This window comes from Bombina bombina, chromosome 2 (assembly GCF_027579735.1).
Source record: "Bombina bombina isolate aBomBom1 chromosome 2, aBomBom1.pri, whole genome shotgun sequence".
NCBI classification, from domain to species: Eukaryota; Metazoa; Chordata; class Amphibia; order Anura; family Bombinatoridae; genus Bombina; species Bombina bombina.
The window spans coordinates 916,213,947-916,240,025 of record NC_069500.1 but is presented as its reverse complement, the minus strand read 5'-3'; the positions used below and the strand labels follow the sequence as shown (position 1 = coordinate 916,240,025).

Below are 26,079 nucleotides of genomic sequence, written 5' to 3'. Positions count from 1 at the left end.
AGTTTCCATTTCTTATCCATAAAAGAAGAACTATCCTCCAGAGGGATAGTAGTATGCTTAGCCAGCATAGAGATAGTGCCACCCACCTTAGGGATTGAGCCCCACAAATCTAATTGAGAGTCAGGGACCGGGAATCATTTTTTAAAAGTAGACGAGGGGGAAAAAGAAGTTCCTACTCTTTCCCATTCATTACTAATAATGTTCGCCATCTTAGCTGGCACAGGAAAAGTTAGAGGGACCTTCCGATCTTCTTAAACTCTGACTAATTTAGGGATCTTAGATTCCTCAGGGAGTGTAGCCTCTGGAATCTCTAGAGTAGACAGAACCTCCTTTAATAAAAAACGCAGATGCTCAATTTTAAATCTAAAGTATGGTTCCTCGGCTGAAGGAGGTTTAGAAACTGAAGTCTCCAACTCAGAAAGTTCACCCTCTGAAGTTACAGAGTTTAACTCATCTTTGGATATCTGGGATATAGTAGCTAAATCCAACAGATATTTAGATGACTCTAGGTCAGGAGAACAATGTTTAACCTTTCTCTTGCATTTGTTAGAGTGAGGTAAGGCACTCAGGGCCGCAAACACTGCTGATTGTACCTGCGCGGTAAAGTCCCCTGGATAAAGGCCATCTCCAGATGGAGGATTAGTTGAGCCGTGGGGTACTGCATAGGGAGTGGGCAATGTAGAAAGGGTAGTAATTTCTCAGGACAAAGATTCCTGAGAAGTAGACGGCTCAGAAGGGCTAATAGCGCTATGAGTATTAGCAGGCTTGTCTCCCTTCTTAGACTTTAGAACAGTGTTTAGGCAAATGGAACAAAATTGAGCAGGCAGGCAAACCACAGCCTCCTCACAATATAAATAGGAATTATTAATCAGTACAGAAGGAGCAGAACCTTCTAATGTAGTATCAGAGTCCTACATCGCTTTGTATATACCAACAGAAGGTCACCACCTCCTAGACCCAGACAGCTAACAGTGAAAACGTTCTCTTCAGGAATGATGTCTGCATCAGGATCTTAGGAAATGAAAGAGATCACAACCGGTCACGTGGTGCGTAAGACAGGACTTGCTATGAAAAAGGGCGCTAAGCTATTATGAGCTGCGCAACACTTCAAAAATGAAAGTAAAACCTGTTAGTTCCAATCCAAAAAACACTCACATTAAGCAGATATAAATCCCCAAGCTGTTTCCAATAAGCTCCTTGAAGGAGATATTAACCCTTGATCCTATCAATAAGCTCCCTGAAGGAGATATTAACCCTTGATCCTATCAAGGTATAAAGGAGCCACACTGTGACCCTGTATAGCATTTTAAAGTTATAATTCTATTTGCTGGATTTCTTTCCTTGTTGCTGTTTATTTCTTTTCCCCTTCTTTATACTTGAAAGGCTTCTCTTCTCTGGAGTATGGTATAAACTTTATGTATGCAAACCAATTAGTGCTCAGTTTACATACTATGAGCTCAATTGTGAATATTAATTGCAGCACTCATAAGATGTGTATAAATGATGCTTGCAAGGACACAAAGTGAAATTTAAAATAAAAACACTTTTATTTTCTAATTTCCAATAAAAAATGATAAACAGAAATCCTCTTTGATAATAGTCCAGATCAAGGACAGAAATAGGTGAGCAGATGAAATATAGTATATTTCTCTAAATCCGGTAGTGAGTTTTTTTATATCAGGGTTGGTGCAAAAACAGCTTGCTGATAAAAATTAGTGATATTGTGGTATAGGATGCTGTAACTACAGCTGAAGGTAAATTCCTTGCGGTGGTTTTGAGCTCTGAAAAGCTCCCAGAGTTCAGGTGGATAAGTTGGTGTTTATGATGGAAAACCGTAATAAATAGTTACATGAACTGCTGTAAATACAGCTAGATGATGATTCCTTGTGGTTTTTTTGAGCTCTAGATAGCTCACAATATCCGGATGGATGTGGATTCTTTAGCCTGTCAGTGACAGGGTCCGTTGCTGAAGTGTTTGAAGCTTGGTCTCCCTGGACAGGAAGTGACGTCAGAAGTGGGCGTGCACTAGAGCTCAAAAAAACCACAAGGAATCATCATCTAGCTGTATTTACAGCAGTTCATGTAACTATTTATTACGGTTTTCCATCATAAACACCAACTTATCCACCTGAACTCTGGGAGCTTTTCAGAGCTCAAAACCACCGCAAGGAATTTACCTCCAGCTGTACTTACAGCATCCAATACCACAATATCATTAATTTTTATCAGCAAGCTGTTTTTGCACCAGCCCTGATATAAAAAAAACTCACTACCGGATTTAGAGAAATATACTATATTTCATCTGCTCACCTATTTCTGTCCTTGATCTGGACTATTATCAAAGAGGATTTCTGTTTATCATTTTTTATTGGAAATTAGAAAATAAAAGTGTTTTTATTTTAAATTTCACTTTGTGTCCTTGCAAGCATCATTTATACACATCTTATGAGTGCTGCAATTAATATTCACAATTGATCTCATAGTATGTAAACTGAGCACTAATTGGTTTGCATACATAAAGTTTATACCATACTCCAGAGAAGAGAAGCCTTTCAAGTATAAAGAAGGGGAAAAGAAATAAACAGCAACAAGGAAAGAAATCCAGCAAATAGAATTAAAGTGTCTCTACCTAACTCCAGAGAGGAGAAGTTTGTCTGAAATACCAACATATTTCTACTCCAGGGATATCAAGATTTCCACCTGCTAAAAGTTTCTGCATACCAGCTGGAAACATCTTTACCACAGATAGGGATTACATCCCCTTCATGCTTCCAACATACCTCACATGTTTGAGGTTAAACAAGGTGAGCACATTTAAATCTCATGTTTAGTTTTTGATTGCCTAGTACTGACATACTGCACCATAATTTGTTTTTGTTTTTGTTTTTCTCCATTCAATGTGCGCTGAACTCTGAAACTCAACTCCATACCTTTTTCCTTCACATTCCATTTGATGATAGTGGAATATTCAGAAACTAGCTGCCATTGAAATATATCAGGAGGAACTAATTAGAGCAAAATAACCATTTGCAACATACACAGCGCAGATCAAGAAACACCCAAGCAACACACAATATATATATATATATATATATATATATATATATATATATATATATATATATATATATATATATATATATATAAAGTATATATATAAAACATGTTCTTACCCTCCAGGATCCATGCTGTGGAACAGGCACAGCCTCTCAAGTGTGACAGTCTTGCAGCAGCGCTTCTCACATGGACTTGAGTGTGTAACAGCAAGCAGTGAAACTCGTCAACGCTGATTGCTCGGGAGCTGTTAGCTACAGTCTGGATGGGTTTGCAGAAAAACTTTCTCTGCATCTCCAGACTCTAACTTTCATCAATACTCTCACTAAAAGGTTGACATGATTACTTAAAACTCCAGTCCTTTCTTGAAGGGAACATACCCATTACAGGACTATCCAAATACTCTGACACTTCTCTGCCACCTACTATAGTGACGAAAGGCAAAGAATGACTGGAGGATAGGAGAAGTGGGATATTTAAAGGACCAGTCAACACAGTAGATTTGCATAATCAACAAATGCAAGATAACAATAAAATGCAATAGCACTTAGTCTGAACTTCAAATGAGTAGTAGATTTTTTTCTGACAATTTTAAAAGTTATGTCTATTTCTACTCCCCCTGTACCATGTGACAGCCATCAGCCAATCACAAATGCATACACATACCATGTAACAGCCATCAGCCAATCACAAATGCATACATGTTTATTCTGTGAATTCTTGCACATGCTCAGTAGGAGCTGGTGATTCTAAATATTTAAATTTGAAAAGACTGTGCATATTTTGTTAATGGAAGTAAATTTAAACTTGAGTGTCTATTTAAGCCTCTTGTTGGGGTGTCTTTGCCTCTTCCTGGTGGCCAGGTGTATTTCCCAACAGTAAGGAATAAAGTTGTGGACTCTCCCTGCCTTATGGAAGGAAACTAACTTTAGTTTCAGTGAGTGCACTGTTTGCGCCATGCAAGCACACTTCAAATAGGCCTGCCTCTCCACAGTAAAATTCCGACAAGTGGAGATGTCAGCGATGTGGGCGGTGACGTCATAATCTCATTGACTTCTAGGTGAGCGTCATTTCCTACCTTGTCAGAATCTGCATCCTCTGAGTGCAAAAAATCTGTATTAAGTAATCACACTCCACATATGTTAAAAAGGAATGTGTGGAATGTGATTAATCAGCAGCATGCACACTGAGAGGTAGCAAATTATGACAAAGAAGTTGTCGGATTTTGCTGCGACTAGGACAAGTGCGCATGCTCAGTTAAAATTGAATGTTACAATACTGATAAAACAAATAAAAAAATTATTTATATATATAAAAACTCACCGGCCACTTTATTAGGTAAACCTTGCTAGTACAAGGCTGGACCCCATTTTGCCTTCAGAACTGCCTTAATTGTTTGTGGCATAGATTCAACAAGATGTTGGAAACAGTCCTAAGATTCGTCCATGATGAACAGATACCATCACACAGTTACTGCAGATTTGTCGGCTGCACATCCATGATGCAAATATCTCGTTCCACCACATCCCAAAGGTGCTCTATTGAATTTAGATCTGGTGACTGTGGAGGCCATTGGTGTACAGTGAACTCATTGTCATGTTCAAGAAACCAGTTTGAGATGACTTGAGCTTTGTGACATGGTGCATTATCCTGCACCGTATCAGAAGATACACTGTAGTCATAAAGGGATGGACATGGTTAGCAACAATACTCAAGTAGGCCGTGGCATTTAAACAATGCTCAATTAGTACTAAGGGACCCAAAGTGTGCCAAGAAAATATCCCCCACACCATTACACCACCACCACCAGCCTGAACCGTTAATACAAGGCAGAATGGATCCATGCTTTCATGTTGTTTACGCCAAATTCTGACCCTACCATCTAAATGTTGCAGCTAAAATTGAGACTCATCAGACCAGGCAACGTTTTTCCAATCTTCTATTGTCCAATTTTGGTGAGCCTGTGCGAATTGTAGCCTCAGTTTCCTGTTCTTAGTTGACAGGAGTGGCACCCGGTATGATCTTCTACTGCTGTAGCCCATCTGCTTCAAGGTTTGACATGTTGTGCGTTCAGAGATGTTATTCTGCATACCTTGGTTGTAACGAGTGGTTATTTAAGTTACTTTTGCCTTTCTACCATTTCGAACCAGTCTGCCCATTCTACTCTGACCTCTGACATCAACAAGGCATTTTTGTCTACACAACTTCAGCTGACTGTATATTTTCTCTTTTTCAGACCATTCTCTGTAAACCCTAGAGATGGTTGTGCGTAAAAATTCCAGTAGCTCAGCAGATTTTGAAATACTCAGACCAGCCCGTCAACCAGGCACCAACAACCATGCCATGTTCACTTAAATCCCCCTTTTCCCCCATTCTGATGCTCGGTTTGAACTTCAGCAAGACGTCTTCACCACGTCTAGATTCCTAAATGCATTAAGTTGTTGCCATGTGATTGGCTGATTAGCAATATGTGTTACCAAGCAATTGAACAGGTGTACCTAATAAAGTCGCTGGTGAGTGTGTGTGTGTGTGTATATATATATATATATATATATATATATATATATACATATATATATATACCGTATATATAGATATACTGTATATATATATATATATATATATATATATATATATATATATATATATATATATACTGTATATATACAGTTCAATCACTTGTCATAGTCATGAAAAAGGCAACAATATATATATATTATTTTTATATGGAATATGTATTTGTATCATAACATTCATTTTCAACTGTGCATGCATGCATGTCCTAGCCGCAGCAAACTCTGACAGGACAACTTTCTTGTCAGAATTTGCTACCTCTCAGTGAGCATGCTGTTGATTACATAATCATATTTCACACATTCCTTTTTAAAATACGTGGAGTGCAATTACGTAATACAGAGCATGCACACTCAGAGGTAGCAAAATCGGATAGAACACCGGCATTGCTCGGACATGCCCCTTTTTTAACATTCCGACCCGATGGTCCGTCGATGTTTTGAACATCGGGGCCTCAGACCCAGCACAACAGGGGAACAAACTCCAGGATAAGAGACTTACTACAAGGGAGTTCTCTCCCACGACGTTCCTGTTATAACTGGGAGTCAACAAGGTACCCTGAATCCTTGCGGTAAATAATAATGAGATGTATAATGATATTGCCATGATAATGTATGCAAGTTAACACTGCCAGTGGTTTATTTTATATGAAATAGTCATGTCACTGCCAATGCAAAGAAGCTAATATTACCATCAGAATAACAACGACAATACCCCAAGAGACACAAAGGTTTCCTACTTTAGAGACTACCAGAGATTTACCTAATATAAATAACTAAAAACTCTTAAGTAGAAAAAATGAGTTGTTTTTTTTACCAATATTTATTTACTGTAATTAAGATACCATACACTCAGCTGGAGAGAAAAAAAACCTTTTAAAATCAACTCTCAAATAAATTATGTTTGAAATTTTCCTTTGAAATTGGTTTTGTGTTTGAAAAACATTTTCTTCTAGGCATATTATCTCTCTATTTTTTTTTTGCATGCACACATTTTTTTATATATAGAAGGTTTTTATTCATACCTAGTTTTTCAAAGCACCCAGTTTTCATTTCCATTTTTTTTTCCTTTTCCATTTTTATTTATGTATTCATTCTCATTTCATTCATTTTATTTTTAATTGAGAAATATTCTTTTAGACCTTGATTATTCAAAAAATGTTTTGATAATTTTATTAATTATCTAATAAATTAAATTCAACAAATATAAAATACTTTATTTTTTCTTGTATGTCCATTCTTTCCACTTAAGCACCTATTGGTAGGTGCGGACCTCAGGGTCTATTTATTAATGTGCGGATGGACATGATCTGCTGTAGCGTATCATGTCCGCCGCACATCGATAAATGCCGACAGCATACGTTGTCTGCATTTATCGTTGCACCAGCAGTTCTTGTGAACTGCTGGTGCAATGCCGCCCCCTGCAGATTTGCGGCCAATCGGCTGCTAGCAGTGGGTATCAATCAGCCCGATCGTACATGATCGTGCGGATTGCTATACGCCGCCTCAGAGGCGGCGTATGAGTTTAGTAGCAGCAGTCTTAAGACCGCTGCTTCTTAACTCCTGTTTCCGGCGAGCCTGAAGGCTTGCGCGGAAACAAGGGGAACAGGGGCCATTCGGCCTTTGTTAAATAGACCCCCATAACTTTATTGCATTGATTTTAACAATTTATTGCTCCCACTCGAGCTATCTACGTTAGATGGAGGCTTTTTTCACGCATTGGATTGTGCTCGTATTACAAGTTAAAAGTAAAAAGTTTGCTTGCGAGTGAAAACACAACGTGAACAAAAGAAATATTGCAACTATGTTAAAGGGACACTAGACCCAATATTTTTCTTTCATGATTCAGATAGAGCATGCAATTTTAAACAACTTTCTAATTTACTCCTATTATCAATTTTCTTTGTTCTCTTGTTATCTGTATTTGAAAAAGCAGGAATGTGAGATTACAAGCAGGCCCATTTTTGGTGAACCAAAGATAGGCTAGTGGTGCCTAACAGTAGTGTGTGCGCCTAACTTGCATGTATTACAAGTTTACTGTTGGAGAGGTGGAGAGACGCTGAGTGGTCAGTAAAATCAGCCTTGTGGTCCACCCAATAAAAAGGTCCTGTGGATAACAGTGATATATATATTTTATATATATACGCAGTATATATATATATATATATATATATATATATATATATATATATATATATATATATATATATATATATATATATATACAGCAGCAAAGTGCACTCCAGATCCTGAATAACAATAGTTTCGGGTGCTAGTCAAAACATCAGTATAATCAGAAAACAAGAAGCACTCCAGAAGTCTTACAATAGTTTCACCTTTTAATTAGTGAACGTTTTCGGGCAATAAACTACCCGTCCTCAAACTTACAAGGTTTACAGAAAACTTACCACCCAGCTGTGTTATAACCGCCACCAGAGAAAAGTGCGCCACGCTCTCCGCGGTAGATGCACCGCCCCTACCGAGTGACGTCATCGCCCGCGGCAACGTGTGGAGACTGAATAAAGCAAAACAAAAAACAGCATAATTATACAAGCATCAAACAAGCGCTAAGCATACACAAATAATAATACTAAGAACATAGGCAATATTGACAAAATGGGAATATATATATATCGCAATATAGTAGTACACATACGGTTGCCATAGCAACCAGGTAACAGACGCCATATATGGCCAGTCAGCAAATAACAAAAGAAATAAGCAAGATAGCACCAAATATCCAACCGTGTGACTCCAGAGAACAGAACATGGCTACAGAAAAACCACCAGGGCAATAACTGAAATGTGGAGTCACACGATAGGATAAACAAAAGGCCAACAGAATAGAGATATTGCAGTTATCAAAGATACTCAAATGGAACATGTCTCTCATGAAATTGTATACAGTAATAGGAATGACCATGGACTCCCAAAGAGATATGCATGACCCCTGAATTCCAAAGCCAATGACAGCTAGTGGAAAGGAATCAAAGGAACACCTGCCAATCAAGCTGTGTATTAAGCCCATAAGGCACAAGAGTGTTCAATTCAAATGTCCATTTAGCTTCTTTTTGGAGAAGCAGTCGGTTCCTATCCCCTCCTCTTGACAACGGTGGCACATGATCTATGATCGTGTACTTGAGGTCCATAACACTGTGTTTGTATTCCAAAAAGTGTCTGGCCACCAGTTGTTCTGATGTGCCTTTATTAAGTGCTGTTTTAATGGCAGATCGGTGATTTGCCATACGTGTACGCAGGTCATCGCTGGTCTTTCCTACGTAATACAGCCTGCAAGTGCAGTGTAGTAGGTATATTATATGTGTCGTCGTACACGTAAGGCGGAATTTATGTTTATAAACTTTACGTTTGTGTGGATGAGTAAAGCTAGGACCAGTAATAAGACCCCCACATGTTGTGCAGCCAAGACATCGGAAGACACCTGGTTTTTTGACATCCAACCATGTTGAAGTTCTATAACTTTGAATTGGATCAGTTTTAATTAACAAGTCCCGCAGTGACCTGGACCTCTTGTAGCCCACCCTTGGTGGTTCAGCTTTATGTAAGGGTAACAATCTGTCCGTGTTAATGATCTCCCAATGCTTGTTAAGAATGTCCTTTAAGGGGCTCTTGTCGCCTGTAAAAGTTGTGATAAATGTCATCCTTTTATCCTCCTTTATGGGTGCCAAATCCCTGGCCTTGCAAACCTGATCCCGCTGTTCCTTCAGTAGTTTGTCAGGATAACTCCTAATTCCAAAACGTTGCACCATCTCAGTGAGTTGTTCTTCTCTTTTGTCAATTTCAGAGTTGTTCCTGACCACTCTAAGCAATTGAGATTTAGGCAATGCTTTCTTTAGTGTGGGGGGATGGCAACTGGTGTAATGTAATAAGGAGTTTCTATCCGTCTCTTTTCTATACAATGTTGACTGTATCCTACCGTTACTGATATATAACCTGACGTCTAGAAAGTCGATTCGTGTTTTACTGGATGTCATTTTAAACTTCAGAGCCATATTAGCCCCATTAAGCTCTTGGAACCAATTCTCTAGGCTGGCTGACGTTCCAGACCAAATCAAAAACAGGTCATCTATATATCGCTTAAAAAAGCGAATATTCTTGACCTTAAATAATTCCGTCCCAAACACCTCGAAGTGGGCCATAAACAAATTGGCGTATGATGGGGCCATATTTGACCCCATCGCCGTCCCCTTCAACTGTAAATAGAAGGATTGTTCAAAGCGGAAAAAATTGGTAGTCAGCAAAATTCCAATAATTGTAGGATTATCTCAGGAGGGGGTTCAATATATGGATATCTGCAGAGATGAAATAGGACAGCAAGTAACCCTTCCCCATGGGGGATTACAGTATATAGACTAGTCACATCTTATGTGACTAGCCATATGTCTTCATCCATGTCCCCAAATTGTTTCAGCATCTCTAACAGTGCCATGGAGTCCCTCAAGTATGACGGTGTATTATACACCAAAGGTTGTAGAAATCTATCAACTAGGGTTGCAATGGGTTGTTGTATTGACCCTATTGAAGATACAATGGGTCTTCCAGGAGGAGGTGAAATCCCCTTGTGTATTTTGGGGAGGGTGTATAGAACCGGGGTTCTGGGATGTGTTACTACCAAATACAAGTAGGTATCCTTGTTGATAAAGCCCTGATCATATATCAGTTTGGTATATTCATTCAACTGTTTCTTAAATGCCTGTGTAGGGTCATGAGGTAGCGATCTATATGTCCCCGTATCAGCAAGCTGTGATATGATCTCCATCCTGTAATCTTTATAATTGAGGATGACCACTGCCCCACCCTTGTCTGCTTCACGTATAATTAAATCCTTGTTGTCCGCAAGGTTTCTTAAGACTTTCCAATCTTCTTTGGAGAAGTTATTAAAAGTCTCTTTGTGTTGTGAAGCTAGAGATTGATTCATATCCTCCTGTAACCGCCTCGCAAAGGTGTTAATACTGGCGTTACCAAATTGAGGAGTATATGTGGATTTTTTCTTTAGTTGATTGTGGTCTGTATCCGTTTCCCCAAATTTTTCTTTTAGGGAGAGAAGTCTCTGAAATTTTTTTGTATCTATATAAAACTCAAATGGGTCAGTTCTAGAAGTTGGAACAAAGGTCAAACCCTTGTTTAGAATCTTCATTTCAGAGTCACTCAAGGGGTAATCACTCAGACTGACTACTATATCATTTAGCATCATTACTTCTGTGGGTGTATGGGTGGTTTTCCTCTTATACCCACCTCTCCTGATCCTCTCCCTCTTCCTCTTCCTCTGTAGTTTTTTGAGCGTGTTGTAACTCCTTTAGGGTGTTGTATCTCTTGAGAGGGGTTTTGTATTTGATCAGTGTCAGAACCTGAGCCAGATCCTGAACTTTCAACAGTAGTTAAATCCTGAGGTTTGTAATAACGTGGTCGTCTCCTCCTTGAAATATGTTGCAGCTGTCTCTCACTAGCAGACAATTGCCATAAATAGACACGTTTGTCTCTATAATCACTAATCACAGCTTCCAATTTTTTATTTTTAAATTGTATGAGATCTGTTTCGTATTTATCAATCTTGATCTGTAGTTTATTAAGCCAATCCTCCGTGTGATCAGCCTGTAGTCTGGACAAATTAGGTAACTCATAAGCTGTAATCTCTGCCTTGATTAATTGTAGCAGTCTACCCACTTCTTGTATAACTAATAACACAAGATCAAGTGAGCATTTGTTTTCAATGCTACACCATCTTTCACAGAACAAAGGCAACATATTTCAAGGAGGAGACGGCCACACTATTACAAACCTCAGGATTTAACTACTGTTGAAAGTTCAGGATCTGGCTCAGGTTCTGACACTGATCAAATACAAAACCCCTCTCAAGAGATACAACACCCTAAAGGAGTTACAACACGCTCAAAAAACTACAGAGGAAGAGGAAGAGGGAGAGGATCAGGAGAGGTGGGTATAAAAGGAAAACCACCCATACACCCACAGAAGTAATGATGCTAAATGATATAGTTTTGTATTTGATCAGTGTCAGAACCTGAGCCAGATCCTGAACTTTCAACAGTAGTTAAATCCTGAGGTTTGTAATAGCGTGGTCGTCTCCTCCTTGAAATATGTTGCAGCTGTCTCTCACTAGCAGACAATTGCCATAAATAGACACGTTTGTCTCTATAATCACTAATCACAGCTTCCAATTTTTTATTTTTAAATTGTATGAGATCTGTTTCGTATTTATCAATCTTGATCTGTAGTTTATTAAGCCAATCCTCCGTGTGATCAGCCTGTAGTCTGGACAAATTAGGTAACTCATAAGCTGTAATCTCTGCCTTGATTAATTGTAGCAGTCTACCCACTTCTTGTATAACTAATAACACAAGATCAAGTGAGCATTTGTTTTCAATGCTACACCATCTTTCACAGAACAAAGGCAACATATTTCAAGGAGGAGACGACCACGCTATTACAAACCTCAGGATTTAACTACTGTTGAAAGTTCAGGATCTGGCTCAGGTTCTGACATTGATCAAATACAAAACCCCTCTCAAGAGATACAACACCCTAAAGGAGTTACAACACGCTCAAAAAACTACAGAGGAAGAGGAAGAGGAAGAGGGAGAGGATCAGGAGAGGTGGGTATAAGAGGAAAACCACCCATACACCCACAGAAGTAATGATGCTAAATGATATAGTAGTCAATCTGAGTGATTACCCCTTGAGTGACTCTGAAATGAAGATTCTAAACAAGGGTTTGAACTTTGTTCCAACTTCTAGAACTGACCCATTTGAGTTTTATATAGATACAAAAAAATTTCAGAGACTTCTCTCCCTAAAAGAAAAATTTGGGGAAACGGATACAGACCACAATCAACTAAAGAAAAAATCCACATATACTCCTCAATTTGGTAACGCCAGTATTAACACCTTTACGAGGCGGTTACAGGAGGATATGAATCAATCTCTAGCTTCACAACACAAAGAGACTTTTAATAACTTCTCCAAAGAAGATTGGAAAGTCTTAAGAAACCTTGCGGACAACAAGGATTTAATTATACGTGAAGCAGACAAGGGTGGGGCAGTGGTCATCCTCAATTATAAAGATTACAGGATGGAGATCATATCACAGCTTGCTGATACGGGGACATATAGATCGCTACCTCATGACCCTACACAGGCATTTAAGAAACAGTTGGATGAATATACCAAACTGATATATGATCAGGGCTTTATCAACAAGGATACCTACTTGTATTTGGTAGTAACACATCCCAGAACCCCGGTTCTATACACCCTCCCCAAAATACACAAGGGGATTTCACCTCCTCCTGGAAGACCCATTGTATCTTCAATAGGGTCAATACAACAACCCATTGCAACCCTAGTTGATAGATTTCTACAACCTTTGGTGTATAATACACCGTCATACTTGAGGGACTCCATGGCACTGTTAGAGATGCTGAAACAATTTGGGGACATGGATGAAGACATATGGCTAGTCACATTAGATGTGACTAGTCTATATACTGTAATCCCCCATGGCGAAGGGTTACTTGCTGTCCTATTTCATCTCTGCAGATATCCATATATTGGACCCCCTCCTGAGATAATCCTACAATTATTGGAATTTTGCCTGACTACCAATTTTTTCCGCTTTGAACAATCCTTCTATTTACAGTTGAAGGGGACGGCGATGGGGTCAAATATGGCCCCATCATACGCCAATTTGTTTATGGCCCACTTCGAGGAGTTTGGTACGGAATTATTTAAGGTCAAGAATATTCGCTTTTTTAAGCGATAGATAGATGACCTGTTTTTGATTTGGTCTGGAACGTCAGCCAGCCTAGAGAATTGGTTCCAAGAGCTTAATGGGGCTAATATGGCTCTGAAGTTTAAAATGACATCCAGTAAAACACAAATCGACTTTCTAGACGTCAGGTTATATATCAGTAACGGTAGGATACAGTCAACATTGTATAGAAAAGAGACGGATAGAAACTCCTTATTACATTACACCAGTTGCCATCCCCCCACACTAAAGAAAGCATTGCCTAAATCTCAATTGCTTAGAGTGGTCAGGAACAACTCTGAAATTGACAAAAGAGAAGAACAACTCACTGAGATGGTGCAACGTTTTGGAATTAGGAGTTATCCTGACAAACTACTGAAGGAACAGCGGGATCAGGTTTGCAAGGCCAGGGATTTGGCACCCATAAAGGAGGATAAAAGGATGACATTTATCACAACTTTTACAGGCGACAAGGGCCCCTTAAAGGACATTCTTAACAAGCATTGGGAGATCATTAACACGGACAGATCGTTACCCTTACATAAAGCTGAACCACCAAGGGTGGGCTACAAGAGGTCCAGGTCACTGCGAGACTTGTTAATTAAAACTGATCCGATACAAAGTTATAGAACTTCAACATGGTTGGATGTCAAAAAACCAGGGGTCTTCTGATGTCTTGGCTGCACAACATGTGGGGGTCTTATTACTGGTCCTAGCTTTACTCATCCACACAAACGTAAAGTTTATAAACATAAATACCGCCTTACGTGTACGACGACACATATAATATACCTACTACACTGCACTTGCGGGCTGTATTACGTAGGAAAGACCAGCGATGACCTGCGTACACGTATGGCAAATCACCGATCTGCCATTAAAACGGCACTTAATAAAGGCACATCAGAACAACCGGTGGCCAGACACTTTTTGGAATACAAACACAGTGTTATGGACCTCAAGTACACGATCATAGATCATGTGCCACCGTTGTCAAGAGGAGGTGATAGGAACCGACTGCTTCTCCAAAAAGAAGCTAAATGGACATTTGAATTGAACACTCTTGTGCCTTATGGGCTTAATACACAGCTTGATTGGCAGGTGTTCCTTTGATCCCTTTCCACTAGCTGTCATTGGCTTTGGAATTCAGGGGTCATGCATATCTCTTTGGGAGTCCATGGTCATTCCTATTACTGTATACAATTTCATGAGAGACATGTTCCATTTGAGTATCTTTGATAACTGCAATATCTCTATTCTGTTGGCCTTTTGTTTATCCTATCGTGTGACTCCACATTTCAGTTATGGCCCTGGTGGTTTTTCTGTAGCCATGTTCTGTTCTCTGGAGTCACACGGTTGGATATTTGGTGCTATCTTGCTTATTTCTTTCGTTATTTGCTGACTGGCCATATATGGCGTCTGTTACCTGGTTGCTATGGCAACCGTATGTGTACTACTATATTGCGATATATATATATTCCCATTTTGTCAATATTGCCTATGTTCTTAGTATTATTATTTGTGTATGCTTAGCGCTTGTTTGATGCTTGTATAATTATGCTGTTTTTTGTTTTGCTTTATTCAGTCTCCACACGTTGCCGCGGGCGATGACGTCACTCGGTAGGGGCGGCGCATCTACCGCGGAGAGCGTGGCGCACTTTTCTCTGGTGGCGGTTATAACACAGCTGGGTGGTAAGTTTTCTGTAAACCTTGTAAGTTTGAGGACGGGTAGTTTATTGCCCGAAAACGTTCACTAATTAAAAGGTGAAACTATTGTAAGACTTCTGGAGTGCTTCTTGTTTTCTGATTTTATATATATATATATATATATATATATATATATATATATATATATATATATATATATATATATATATATATATATATATATATATATATATATACACATAGAAAATATCTGATATTTTCTGCTTGGCTGCATTAGTGAATATATTCCTTAGGTATCAGTTCCTATATGTACCTTAGATGCTCTGCTTAATGGATAATATCATGTCAAATCAAAATGCAGGAAATCTATGAAATCTAATCTAATCAACCTGTAGAAAAAAGTTTTTCTCCAATTGTGTTCTGATAAAAAAGATAGACACACACAAATGCAGAATCATTTTCTAGAATATATATATATATATATATATATATATATATATATATATATATATATACACACACACACATACATATTCTTTTTGAACATAAAAATAAAAATTTCTTCTGAGTGAAGAACAATGCTATAACAACTATTGACGCACCTTCAGCTTTAGAGCACTTTGGCTTAGCGCACCTTTGGGTTTGTGCTCAAGCAAAAGCGTGAAGAGGGTTTTGTGGCGCATCCCATAAAAGTCAATGAGGAGAAGGATTTAGCCCGGCCGCTCCATATAATCTCCAGATATTAGTGCACCTGAGGCTTTCGCTTGTGCAAAAACGTTTTACTTTCAGTGCAAGAATAATGACTTAATAGCACTAATATTTTTGAACTCCACTTGTAATCTAGGACTATCATTTTGGATGTACCCTCTCAACGTAATTGAAATGATGCAGGTGACAATATGAAAGTAAAATTTTAATCTCACTTTAAAAATGTGCTTAATTATAGAATCACTATTAGAGCAGAATATTCTTAAAAGGACACTGAACGCAAATTTTTTCTTTTGTGATTCGGATAGAGCATGCAATTTTAAACAACTTTCTAATTTACTCCTATTATCAAATTTTCTTCATTCTCTTGGTATCTTTATTTGAAAAGCAAGAATGTAAGTTTAGATCCCGGCCCATTTTTGATTGACAAGTGATGTCCAGGATCTGAAAACAAAAAATAGCTTAGATGCCTTCTTTTTCAAATAATGAAAGCAAGAGAACGAAGAACAATTGATAATAGGAGTAAATTAGAAAGTTGCTTAAAATTGCATGCTCTATCTGAATCACAAAACAAAACATTTAGGTTCAGTGTCCCTTTAAGTTCAGCATTTGTTCCATTATGTAGTCTTACTTGTGAAATTTTAGTGCTGTAGTATCACTGCCCTGCATTTTGCAGAATTCTCTTGAGTTGGTAGTTTATCCCTGATGAAATGAAGCAAAGCATGCATTTTGGAATATATCCACTAGAGGGCAGCAGAGTATCATGTTCAGCAACCTCATGCATGGGCTTTCAGGCACCAATTGGGGTAATACGGACACCTTAAAAAGACCTCCCATAATATATAATCTGAAAAAAATGTATATACAGGCGTACCTCATTTTATTGCGCTTTGCTTTTTTGCTCTTCCCAGATATTGTTTTTTTACAATTGAAGGTTTGTGGCAACCCTGCAACGAACAATTCTATCAGGATTATTTTCCCAACATATATACACATATAAACGCATAAATACAGATAAGATATCTGATATTTTCTGCCTGGCTGTATTATGGCTAAATCAGGCCAAATCAAAATGCAGGAAATGTATGAAATCTAATCAACCTGTAGAAAAAAGTTTTATTTCCCCAATTATGTTCTGATAAAAAAGATAGACACATACAGACTAATTTTCTAGGTTTGAAGCTGCATTTAAAGGGACATTAAACCCAAACATTTTCTTTCATGATTCAGGTAGAGAATACAATTTTTAACAACATTCCAATTTACTTCTATTATCTAATTTGCTTCATTCTGTAGATATCCTTTGCTGAAGAAAAAACAATGCACATGGGTGAGCCAATCATACGAGGCATCTATGTGTAGCCACCAATCAACAACTGCTAAGCCTATCTAGATATGCTTTTCAGCAAAGGATATCAAGAGAACGAAGCAACACAGATAATAGAAGTAAATTACAAAATTGTTTAAAATTGTATTCTCTTTCTAAATCATGAAAAAAAAAAATATTTGGGTTTAATGTCCCTTTAATAACGATCAGGCAACATGGCTACCAGTATTCAAGGTGGGCGGACAGCATCTGCTGCCCACATTTATCATTACACAAACGCGTTCTTGTGCAGCCCTGCCCTCTGTTTTCACGTAACAATTCGTGCAAGAACAGGGATTGTTAGTCACCTCCAATGAGTGAGTTTGTTTAAACTTCATCATTTCTTACAAATGCTAACTTCTTAACTTGAGGTTTTCAGCTCACATAAACAAGCTTGTACCCCAATTCTTCCCAAACTGCAACCGTGTCCTGACAAATGTAGCCCTTGCTGTGTATATTTTGGCACAAATGTTGTTTCCAGGGCTGTATCCAGTCTAGACCATGTAACAAAGAAGGGCTTAACCAACCTTCCCTGGTGCCTATCCATAATGTGGCCAGGATGATAGACTCTACTACACAGGGCCAGGTTACAAGTGGAGCACTATCTTAACATGTGCCTTTAAAGGGGCAAATTTGCCTGTTTACGGACGCAGTTAAATAACTAGCCATTACAAGTGGCTGTTTAATGTGATCGCAAGCTTGCAGTTCCACTTTGCGCTAAGCGCAATTAACCAGAGGTCAGAACTCTGGTTAAAAATAACAAAAATACCACAATTTCTCCCAAAATAAAGTGGAAAGTACATTTACATATACAATAAAGATAAGCGTTTTTATTTATAAAACAAAAAATGCGCAAAGCAGTTATAAAGGGTTAAAGGGGATGTGGGGTGTTTAGGGGGGAAAACACTGCACCTAAAGTGCCTTTACGTGGATGTCAATGAGGGACTGTGTTTTTTATTCTTTAACCATATATGTATATGCTTATATACATATATATTTCTGTGTTAATATTTGGATATAAGCATATAAACACATATATATGTTTTTAATCATATACATATATATTTATTTAATGCTGCCCAACGTTGCACGATTTGCCCCTGCAATGCGCTGGGTGGTTTTCCTTGTCTATCGGCATGAAAACAAGGCTCCTATTAACATTTACGTGCACTGGTATTACTGAGTGGAGCGCAAGTATCTAGCCCACAGTGATTTAGGTTAAAATAAATCTGTCTGCAAAATATAGACATATGTACCACATAATTTCTTTTACACAGACGCATATTATTTGTCACTAATCTTTTTGCTATTTTTTTAGCCACGTTTATGATTTTTCAAGACAGTATCGAATATTTCCTCTTAAGACAATGGCTAAAATTATACTTGCATCCAAGAAAATATATGATACCTGCTGCAAAGATTCTGCTTTAGATTTCTGTTTGGAAGAAATGGTAAGAGGATTTGTTAATTTCCCTTAAAGGGACAGTCTACTCCAGAATTGCTATTTTTTAAAAAGATAGATAATCCCTTTATTACACATTCCCCAGTTTTGCATAATCCACATGGTTATATTAAAATACTTTTTACCTCTGTGATTACCTGTATTTAAGCCTCTACAAACTGCCTCCTTGTATCAGTGTTATTTACAGACTTGCATTTTAGCCAATCAATGCTAAATCATAAATAACTTCACAGGAGTGAGCAAAATGTCATCTATATGGCACACATGAACTAGTGCTATCTAGTTGTGAACAAGTCCACTGAGATAAGAGGCAGCCTTCAAGTGCTTAGTAATTGGCATATGAGCTTTCAACAAAGAATACCAAGAGAACAAATCAAATTTGATGATTAAAGTAAATTGGAAAGTTTAAAATTTCATACCCTATCTGAATCATGAAAGTGTAATTTTGACTAGACTGTCCCTTTAAAACCAACATTTAAAATGCTTTATTTTGTCAAATAATGTCTACTGTATAATGTAAAAAGGTCATTTAGAATATGCCTATGTAAAGTGAACCTATTGCAGAATGTAAACAGAAAACAATGTTATAACCCAGAAAGAACCTTGGTTTTGGCGTTTATCAGTGTCAATGTATTTGTTCAGTTTTGTTCTTATTTTCTGATATTGTCCACAAAATATATAATTATAACTAAGTAAAAATATTGTTTATGGTTAGTCAGAAAAAGTGATATTTGTAGTGATGTCATGTTTTTCTTGTTTTACTTTATTCTCGGCTAGTTGTTTTTTTTAGATATTTTTTTTAGATATTATCGGCTAGATTAGGAGTCTTGCGTTAGCCTTAAAAAGCAGTGTTAAGGGGTCCTAACGCTGCTTTTTAACGCCCGCTGGTATTACGAGTCAGGCAGGTACAGGTGTACCGCTCACTTTTTTTCTGCGATTTCAGCATACCGCAAATCCCCTTACGTCAATTGCATATCCAATCTTTTTAATGGAATTTTCCTAATGCCGGTATTACGAGTCTTGGAAAAAGTGAGCAGTAGACCCTCTCCTGTCCAGACTCCTAACGCATTTAAAAGTCAGTAGTTAAGAGTTTTATGGGCTAACGCCAGAACATAAAACTCTTAACTAAAGTGCTAAAAAGTACCCATAAACTACCTATTAACCCCTAAACCGAGGCCCCCCCCACATCGCAAACACTATAATAAAATTATTTAACCCCTAATCTGCCGACCGGACATCGCCGCCACTTTAATAAATGTATTATCCCCTAAACCGCCGCACTCCCGCCTCGCAAACACTAGTTAAATTTTATTAACCCCTAATCTGCCGTCCCTAACATCGCCAACACCTACCTACAATTATTAACCCCTAATCTGCCGCCCCCAACGTCGCCGCCACTATAATAAATTTATTAACCTCTAAACCTAAGTCTAACCCTAACCCCCAATTTAAATATAATTTAAATAAATTTACTATCATTAACTAAATAATTCCTATTTAAAACTAAATACTTATCTGTAAAATGAACCATAAGCTAGCTACAATATAACTAATAGTTACATTGTAGCCATCTTAGGATTTATATTTATTTTACAGGCAACTTTGTATTTATTTTAAAGTTATTAACTATTTAATAGCTACCTAGTTAAAATAAGTACAAATTTACCTGTAAAATAAATCCTAACCTAAGTTACAATTACACCTAACACTACACTATAATTAAACTAATTACCTAAACTACCTACAATTATTTACAATTAATTTAAATAAACTAAATTACGAAAAAAAACACACTAAATTACAGAAAATAAAAAGAAGATCAGCCTACCTTGAGACGCCTTCACCCAGCCGGGCACAAGTGGACCTCCAGAGGGGCAGAAGTCATCATCCGATCTGGCCAGAAGAGGACATCCAGACCAGCAGAAGTCTTCATCCAGATGGCATCTTCTATCTTCTTCCATCCAGAGTGGAGCGGGTCCATCTTGAAGACATCCGACACGGAGCATCCTCTTCCTTCTTGATCTGACGACTGAATGAAGGTTCCTTTAAGTGACATCATCCAAGATGGCATCCCTTCAATCCAATATGGCATCCCTTCAATCAGAATTATGGTAGGAAAAATCCTATTGGCTGATGCAATCAGCCAATAGGATTGAAGATCAATCCTATTGGCTGATCCAATCAGCCAATAGGATTGAGCTCACATTCTATTTTCTGTTCCAATCAGCCAATAGAATGCAAGCTCAATTCTATTGGCTGATTGCATCAGCCAATAGAATTTTTCCTACCTTAATTCTAATTGGCTGATAGGATTCTAATTGGATTATTACTTCTTTTATTTCTGGTGTTGGATTGCTGTCTGCCGCCTCAGAGGAGCAGCAGTCTTAAGGCTCGCGCAGAAACAGGTGCATTTGGGCCTTAATAAATCGGAGCCCTAGGCTTAACATTTTTGCCGAGTTTTTCGTGAGCTGGTAAAGTATAATGTAATAGTAGGTGAACCGTGTGTAAGACAGTTAGTGAGGCGAGTTTTTTGTGAAGCAATATTTTTACAATTTTACACCTGTCGAGAATACAAGAAAAGGAGATAAAGAACAATATATAGTTGTTAAAGCAGCTAGTTTTCTCAGAAAGAAAAGGAAAAAAACCTTAAATGGAGTAAATAGCAACAGAAACAAAAGACAGCAATAAAAACATATAGGGCCAGAGTGAAGCGCTCATATTACAAGTTGAAAGTAAACGCGATCGCTTGAGCGCAATTTAAGTTAATACTCGTCGGGTTAGAGAGTCCATAGAGCTCTGATTAACAGTTTTTGCAAACCAAAAAGTGTCACAAAACACATCAAAACACATTACAAAGTACAGTTAAACTAATAATAACACAATCTAATAAATTATTTAAAAAAATAATGAAAAAAAAAAGTTATAAGTGCTCAAAAATAGTAGATCTCAGGTGTTAAAGAAAAAAAAATGCAGGCAAATGGCTTTAACATAGACATACTTACATACACATGTCTAAAGATGTATATGTATGCATTTATATGTGTATATATTTCTATACTATAATTGTGTTTGTAACATCCGTCTCTGTCAGCAGTTGCGCACGCATCCTTAAAGGAATGTTGGATGTGCACGCAGCCACCTCACGGCAAGGAGAGCTCCAACTCTCTGGAGCTCTTGAACCTTCAGGCATCTGCTGCATATGGAGTTGGAGCTCGATCGGAGCTCCCCCTCCATATGAGGTTAGATGCCTGATTGTTACATGCGGTGACATTGTGTGTGTCACCATCTGTAACGATCTTCTGCTGGTGTGTGTCACCGTCTGTAACGATCTTCTGCTGGTGTGGGCGGGTGGCGGGTGGGCGGTTTAGCAGGGAAGGGGAGGCAGTAGGAGTGCCCAAATTTAAAAAAAAAGAACAGGGGGTGAGAGAGCAAAAGAGAGGGGAGAGCAAAAGAGAGGGGAGAGAGAGCAAAAGAGACGGAGAAGAGAGAGCAAAATAGAGGGGGGAGAGAGAGAGCAAAAGAGAGGAGGAGAGCAAAAGAGTAGGGATGGAGAACAAAAGAGAGGGGAGCGAGAGAGCAAAAGAGGGGAGCGAGAGAGCAAAAGAGAGGGGAGACAGAGCGCAAAGGGGGGGGAGAGAGCAAAAGAGGGGGGGAAAGAGAACAAAAGAGAGGGGAGAGAGAGAGCAAAAGAGATGGGAGAGAGAGCAAAAGAGAGGGGAGAGAGAGCAAAAGAGAGGGGAGAGAGAGCAAAAGTGGGGAGTGAGAGAGCAAAAGAGAGGGGAGAAGGAGAGCAAAAGAGAGGGGGAAAAGAGAGCAAAGGAGAGGGGAGAAAGAGAGAGCAAATGAGAGGGGAGTGAGAGAGAACAAGTGAGAGGGGGGAGTTAGAGCAAAAGAGAGGGGAGAGAGAGAGCAAATGAGAGGGGAGAGAGAACAAAAGAGAGGGGAGAGAGAGAGCAAAAGAGATGGGGGAGAGAGAAAAAGAGAGGAGAGAGCAAAATAGAGGGGTGAAATAGAGCAAATGAGAGGGGAGAGAGAGAAAGCAAATGAGAGGGGAGAGAGAGCAAATGAGAGGGGGGAAAGAGAGCAAAATTGAAGGGAGAGGGAGAGCAAAAGAGAGGGGGGAGAGCAAAAGAGAGGGGAGAGAGAGCAAATAAGAGGAGAGAGAGAGCAAATGAGAGGGGAGAGGGAGAGCAAAAGAGAGAGGGGAGAGAGAGCAAAATAGAGGGGGAGAGAGCAAAAGAGAGGGGGAGAGAGAGCAAAAGAGAGGGAGAGAGAGAGAGCAAAAGAGAGGGAGAGAGAGAGAGAGAGAGCAAAAGAGAGGGGGAGAGAGAGCAAAACAAGAGGGGGGAGAGAAAGCAAAAGAGAGGGGAGAGAGAGAGCAAAAGAGAGGGGAGAGAGAGAGAAAAAAGGGGGGAGAGAGAGCCAAAGAGAGGGGCGAGAGAGAGAGCAAAAGAGAGGTGGGAGAGGGAGAGGAAACAAGAGAGGGGAAGAGACAGAGCATAGAGAGGGGGAGAGAGCAAAAGAGAGGGGGGAGAGAGAGCAAAAGAGAGGGGGAGAGAGTAAAAGAGAGGGAGAGAGAGAGCAAAAGAGAGGGAGAGAAAGAGAAAAAGGGGGGAGGGAGAGACAAAGAGAGAGGGAGAGAGAGAGCAAAAGAGAAGGGAGAGAGAGAGCAAAAGAGAGGTGGGAGAGGGAGAGCAAAATAGAGGGGGGAGAGACAGAGCATAGAGAGGGGAGAGAGAGCAAAAGAGAGGGGAGAGAGAGAACAAGTGAGAGGGGGGAGAGAGCAAAAGAGAGGGGAGAGGGAGAGCAAAACAGAGGGGGGAAAGAGAGCAAAGGAGAGGGGAGAGAGAGAGCAAATGAGAGGGGAGAGAGAGAGCAAATGAGAGGGGGGAGAGAGAGAGCAAAATAGAGGGGAGAGGGAGAGCAAAAGAGAGGGGAGAGAGAGCAAATGAGTGGAGAGAGAGCAAATGAGAGGGGAGATGGAGAGCAAAAGAAAGAGGGGAGAGAGAGCAAAATAGAGGGGGAGAGAGCAAAAGAGAGGGGGAGAGAGAGCAAAAGAGAGGGAGAGAGAGAGCAAAAGAGAGGGGGAGAGATAGCAAAACAAGAGAGGGGAGAGAAAGCAAGAGAGAGGGGAGAGAGAGAGAGCAAAAGAGAGGGGAGAGAGAGAAAAAAAGGGGAGAGAGAGAGACAAAGAGAGGGGGGAGATAGAGAGCAAAAGAGAGGTGGGAGAGGGAGAGCAAACAAGAGAGGAGAAGAGACAGAGCATAGAGAGGGGGAGAGAGCAAAAGAGAGGGGGGAGAGAGAGCAAGTGAGAGGGGGGAGTTAAAGCAAAAGAGAGGGGAGAGAGAGCAAATGAGAGGGGAGAGAGAGCAAAAGAGAGGGGAGAGGGAGAGCAAAAGAGAGGGGAGAGGGAGAGCAAAACAGAGGGGGAAAAGAGAACAAAGGAGAGGGGAAAGAGAGAGAGCAAATGAGAGAGGAGAGAGAGAACAAGTGAGAGGGGAGTTAGAGCAAAAGAGAGAGGAGAGAGAGCAAAAGAGAGGGATGAAATAGAGCAAATGAGAGGGGAGAGAGAGAGAGCAAATGAGAGGGGAGACAAAGAGAGCAAAATAGAGGGGAGGGGGAGAGCAAAAGAGAGGGGGGAGAGCAAAAGAGAGGGGAGAGAGAGCAAATGAGAGGGGAGGGAGAGAGAGCAAAAGAGAGGGGAGAGAGAGAGCAAAACAGAGGGGGAGAGAGCAAAAGAGAGGGGGAGAGAGAGCAAAAGAGAGGGAGAGAGAGAGCAAAAGAGAGGGAGAGAGAGCAAAAGAGAGGGGGGAGAGAGAGCAAAACAAGAGGAGGGAGAGAAAGCAAAAGAGAGGGGAGGGAGAGAGAGCAAAAGAGAGGGGAGGGAGAGAGAGCAAAAGAGAGGGGGAGAGAGAGAGAGCAAAACAGAGGGGGGAAAGAGAGCATAGGAGAGGGGAGAGAGAGAGCAAATGAGAGGGGAGAGAGAGAGCAAATGAGAGGGGAGAGAGAGAGAGCAAAATAGAGGGGAGAAGGAGAGCAAAGAGAGGGGGGAGAGCAAAAGAGAGGGGAGAGAGAGCAAATGAGTGGAGAGAGAGCAAATGAGAGGGGAGATGGAGAGCAAAAGAGAGAGGGGAGAGAGAGCAAAATAGAGGGGGAGAGAGCAAAAGAGAGGGGGAGAGAGAGCAAAAGAGAGGGAGAGAGAGAGAGCAAAAGAGAGGGGGAGAGAGAGCAAAACAAGAGGGGGGAGAGAAAGCAAGAGAGAGGGGAGAGAGAGAGAGCAAAGGGGAGACAGAGAGACAAAGAGAGGGGGGAGAGAGAGCAAAAGAGAGGGGAGAGAGAGAGCAAAAGAGAGGTGGGAGAGGGAGAGCAAACAAGAGAGGGGAAGAGACAGAGCATAGAGAGGGGGAGAGAGCAAAAGAGAGGGGGAGAGAGAGCAAAAGAGAGGGGGAGAGAGTAAAAGAGAGGGAGAGAGAGAGCAAAAGAGAGGGAGAGAAAGAGAAAAAGGGGGGGGGGGGAGAGAGACAAAGAGAGGGGGAGAGAGAGAGCAAAAGAGATGGGGGAGAGAGAGAGCAAAAGTGATTTGGGAGAGGGAGAGCAAAAGAGAGGGGGGAGAGACAGAGCATAGAGAGGGGGGAGAGAGCAAAAGAGAGGGGGGAGAGAGCAAAAGAGAGGGGAGAGAGAGAACAAGTGAGAGGGGGGAGTTAAAGCAAAAGAGAGTGGAAAGAGAGAGCAAATGAGAGGGGAGAGAGAGCAAAAGAGAGGGGAGAGGGAGAGCAAAACAGAGGGGGAAAAGAGAGCAAAGGAGAGGGGAGAGAGAGATAGCAAATGAGAGGGGAGAGAGAGAACAAGTGAGAGGGGAGTTAGAGCAAAAGAGAGGGAGAGAGAGAGCAAAAGAGAGGGAGAGAAAGAGAAAAAGGGAGGAGAGAGAGACAAAGAGAGGGGGAGAGAGAGAGAGAGCAAAAGAGAGGGGAGAGAGAGAGCAAAAGAGAGGTGGGAGAGGGAGAACAAAAGAGAGGGGGGAGAGACAGAGCATAGAGAGGGGAGAGAGAGCAAAAGAGAGGGGGGATCAAAAGAGAGGGGAGAGAGAGAACAAGTGAGAGGGGGGAGTTAGAGCAAAAGAGAGGGGAGAGAGAGAGCAAATGAGAGGGAGAGAGATCAAAAGAGAGGGGAGAGGGAGAGCAAAATAGAGGGGGGAAAGAGAGCAAATGAGAGAAGAGAGAGAGAGCAAATGAGAGGGGGGAGAGAGAGCAAAATAGAGGGGAGAGGGAGAGCAAAAGAGAGGGGAGAGAGCAAAAGAGAGGGGAGAGAGAGCAAATGAGAGGAGAGAGAGAGCAAATGAGAGGGGAGATGGAGAGCAAACGAGAGAGGGGAGAGAGAGCAAAATAGAAGGGGAGAGAGTAAAAGAGAGGGAGAGAGAGAGCAAAAGAGAGGGGAGAGAGAGAGAGAGAGAGCAAAACAGAGGGGG

At 40.2% G+C, this 26,079-nt stretch overlaps 1 protein-coding gene across 1 annotated transcript in view; it reads left to right on the top strand.

Annotated features, from left to right (window-relative positions):
- Positions 1-26,079, top strand: part of LOC128647376 (vitamin D-binding protein-like) — a 151,061-nt gene that overhangs the window by 113,224 nt on the left and 11,758 nt on the right. The window contains exon 5 of the mRNA XM_053700161.1: positions 18,471-18,603. Within this exon, the coding sequence (XP_053556136.1) occupies positions 18,471-18,603 (133 nt within the window). The remainder of the gene's footprint in view (positions 1-18,470; positions 18,604-26,079) is intronic.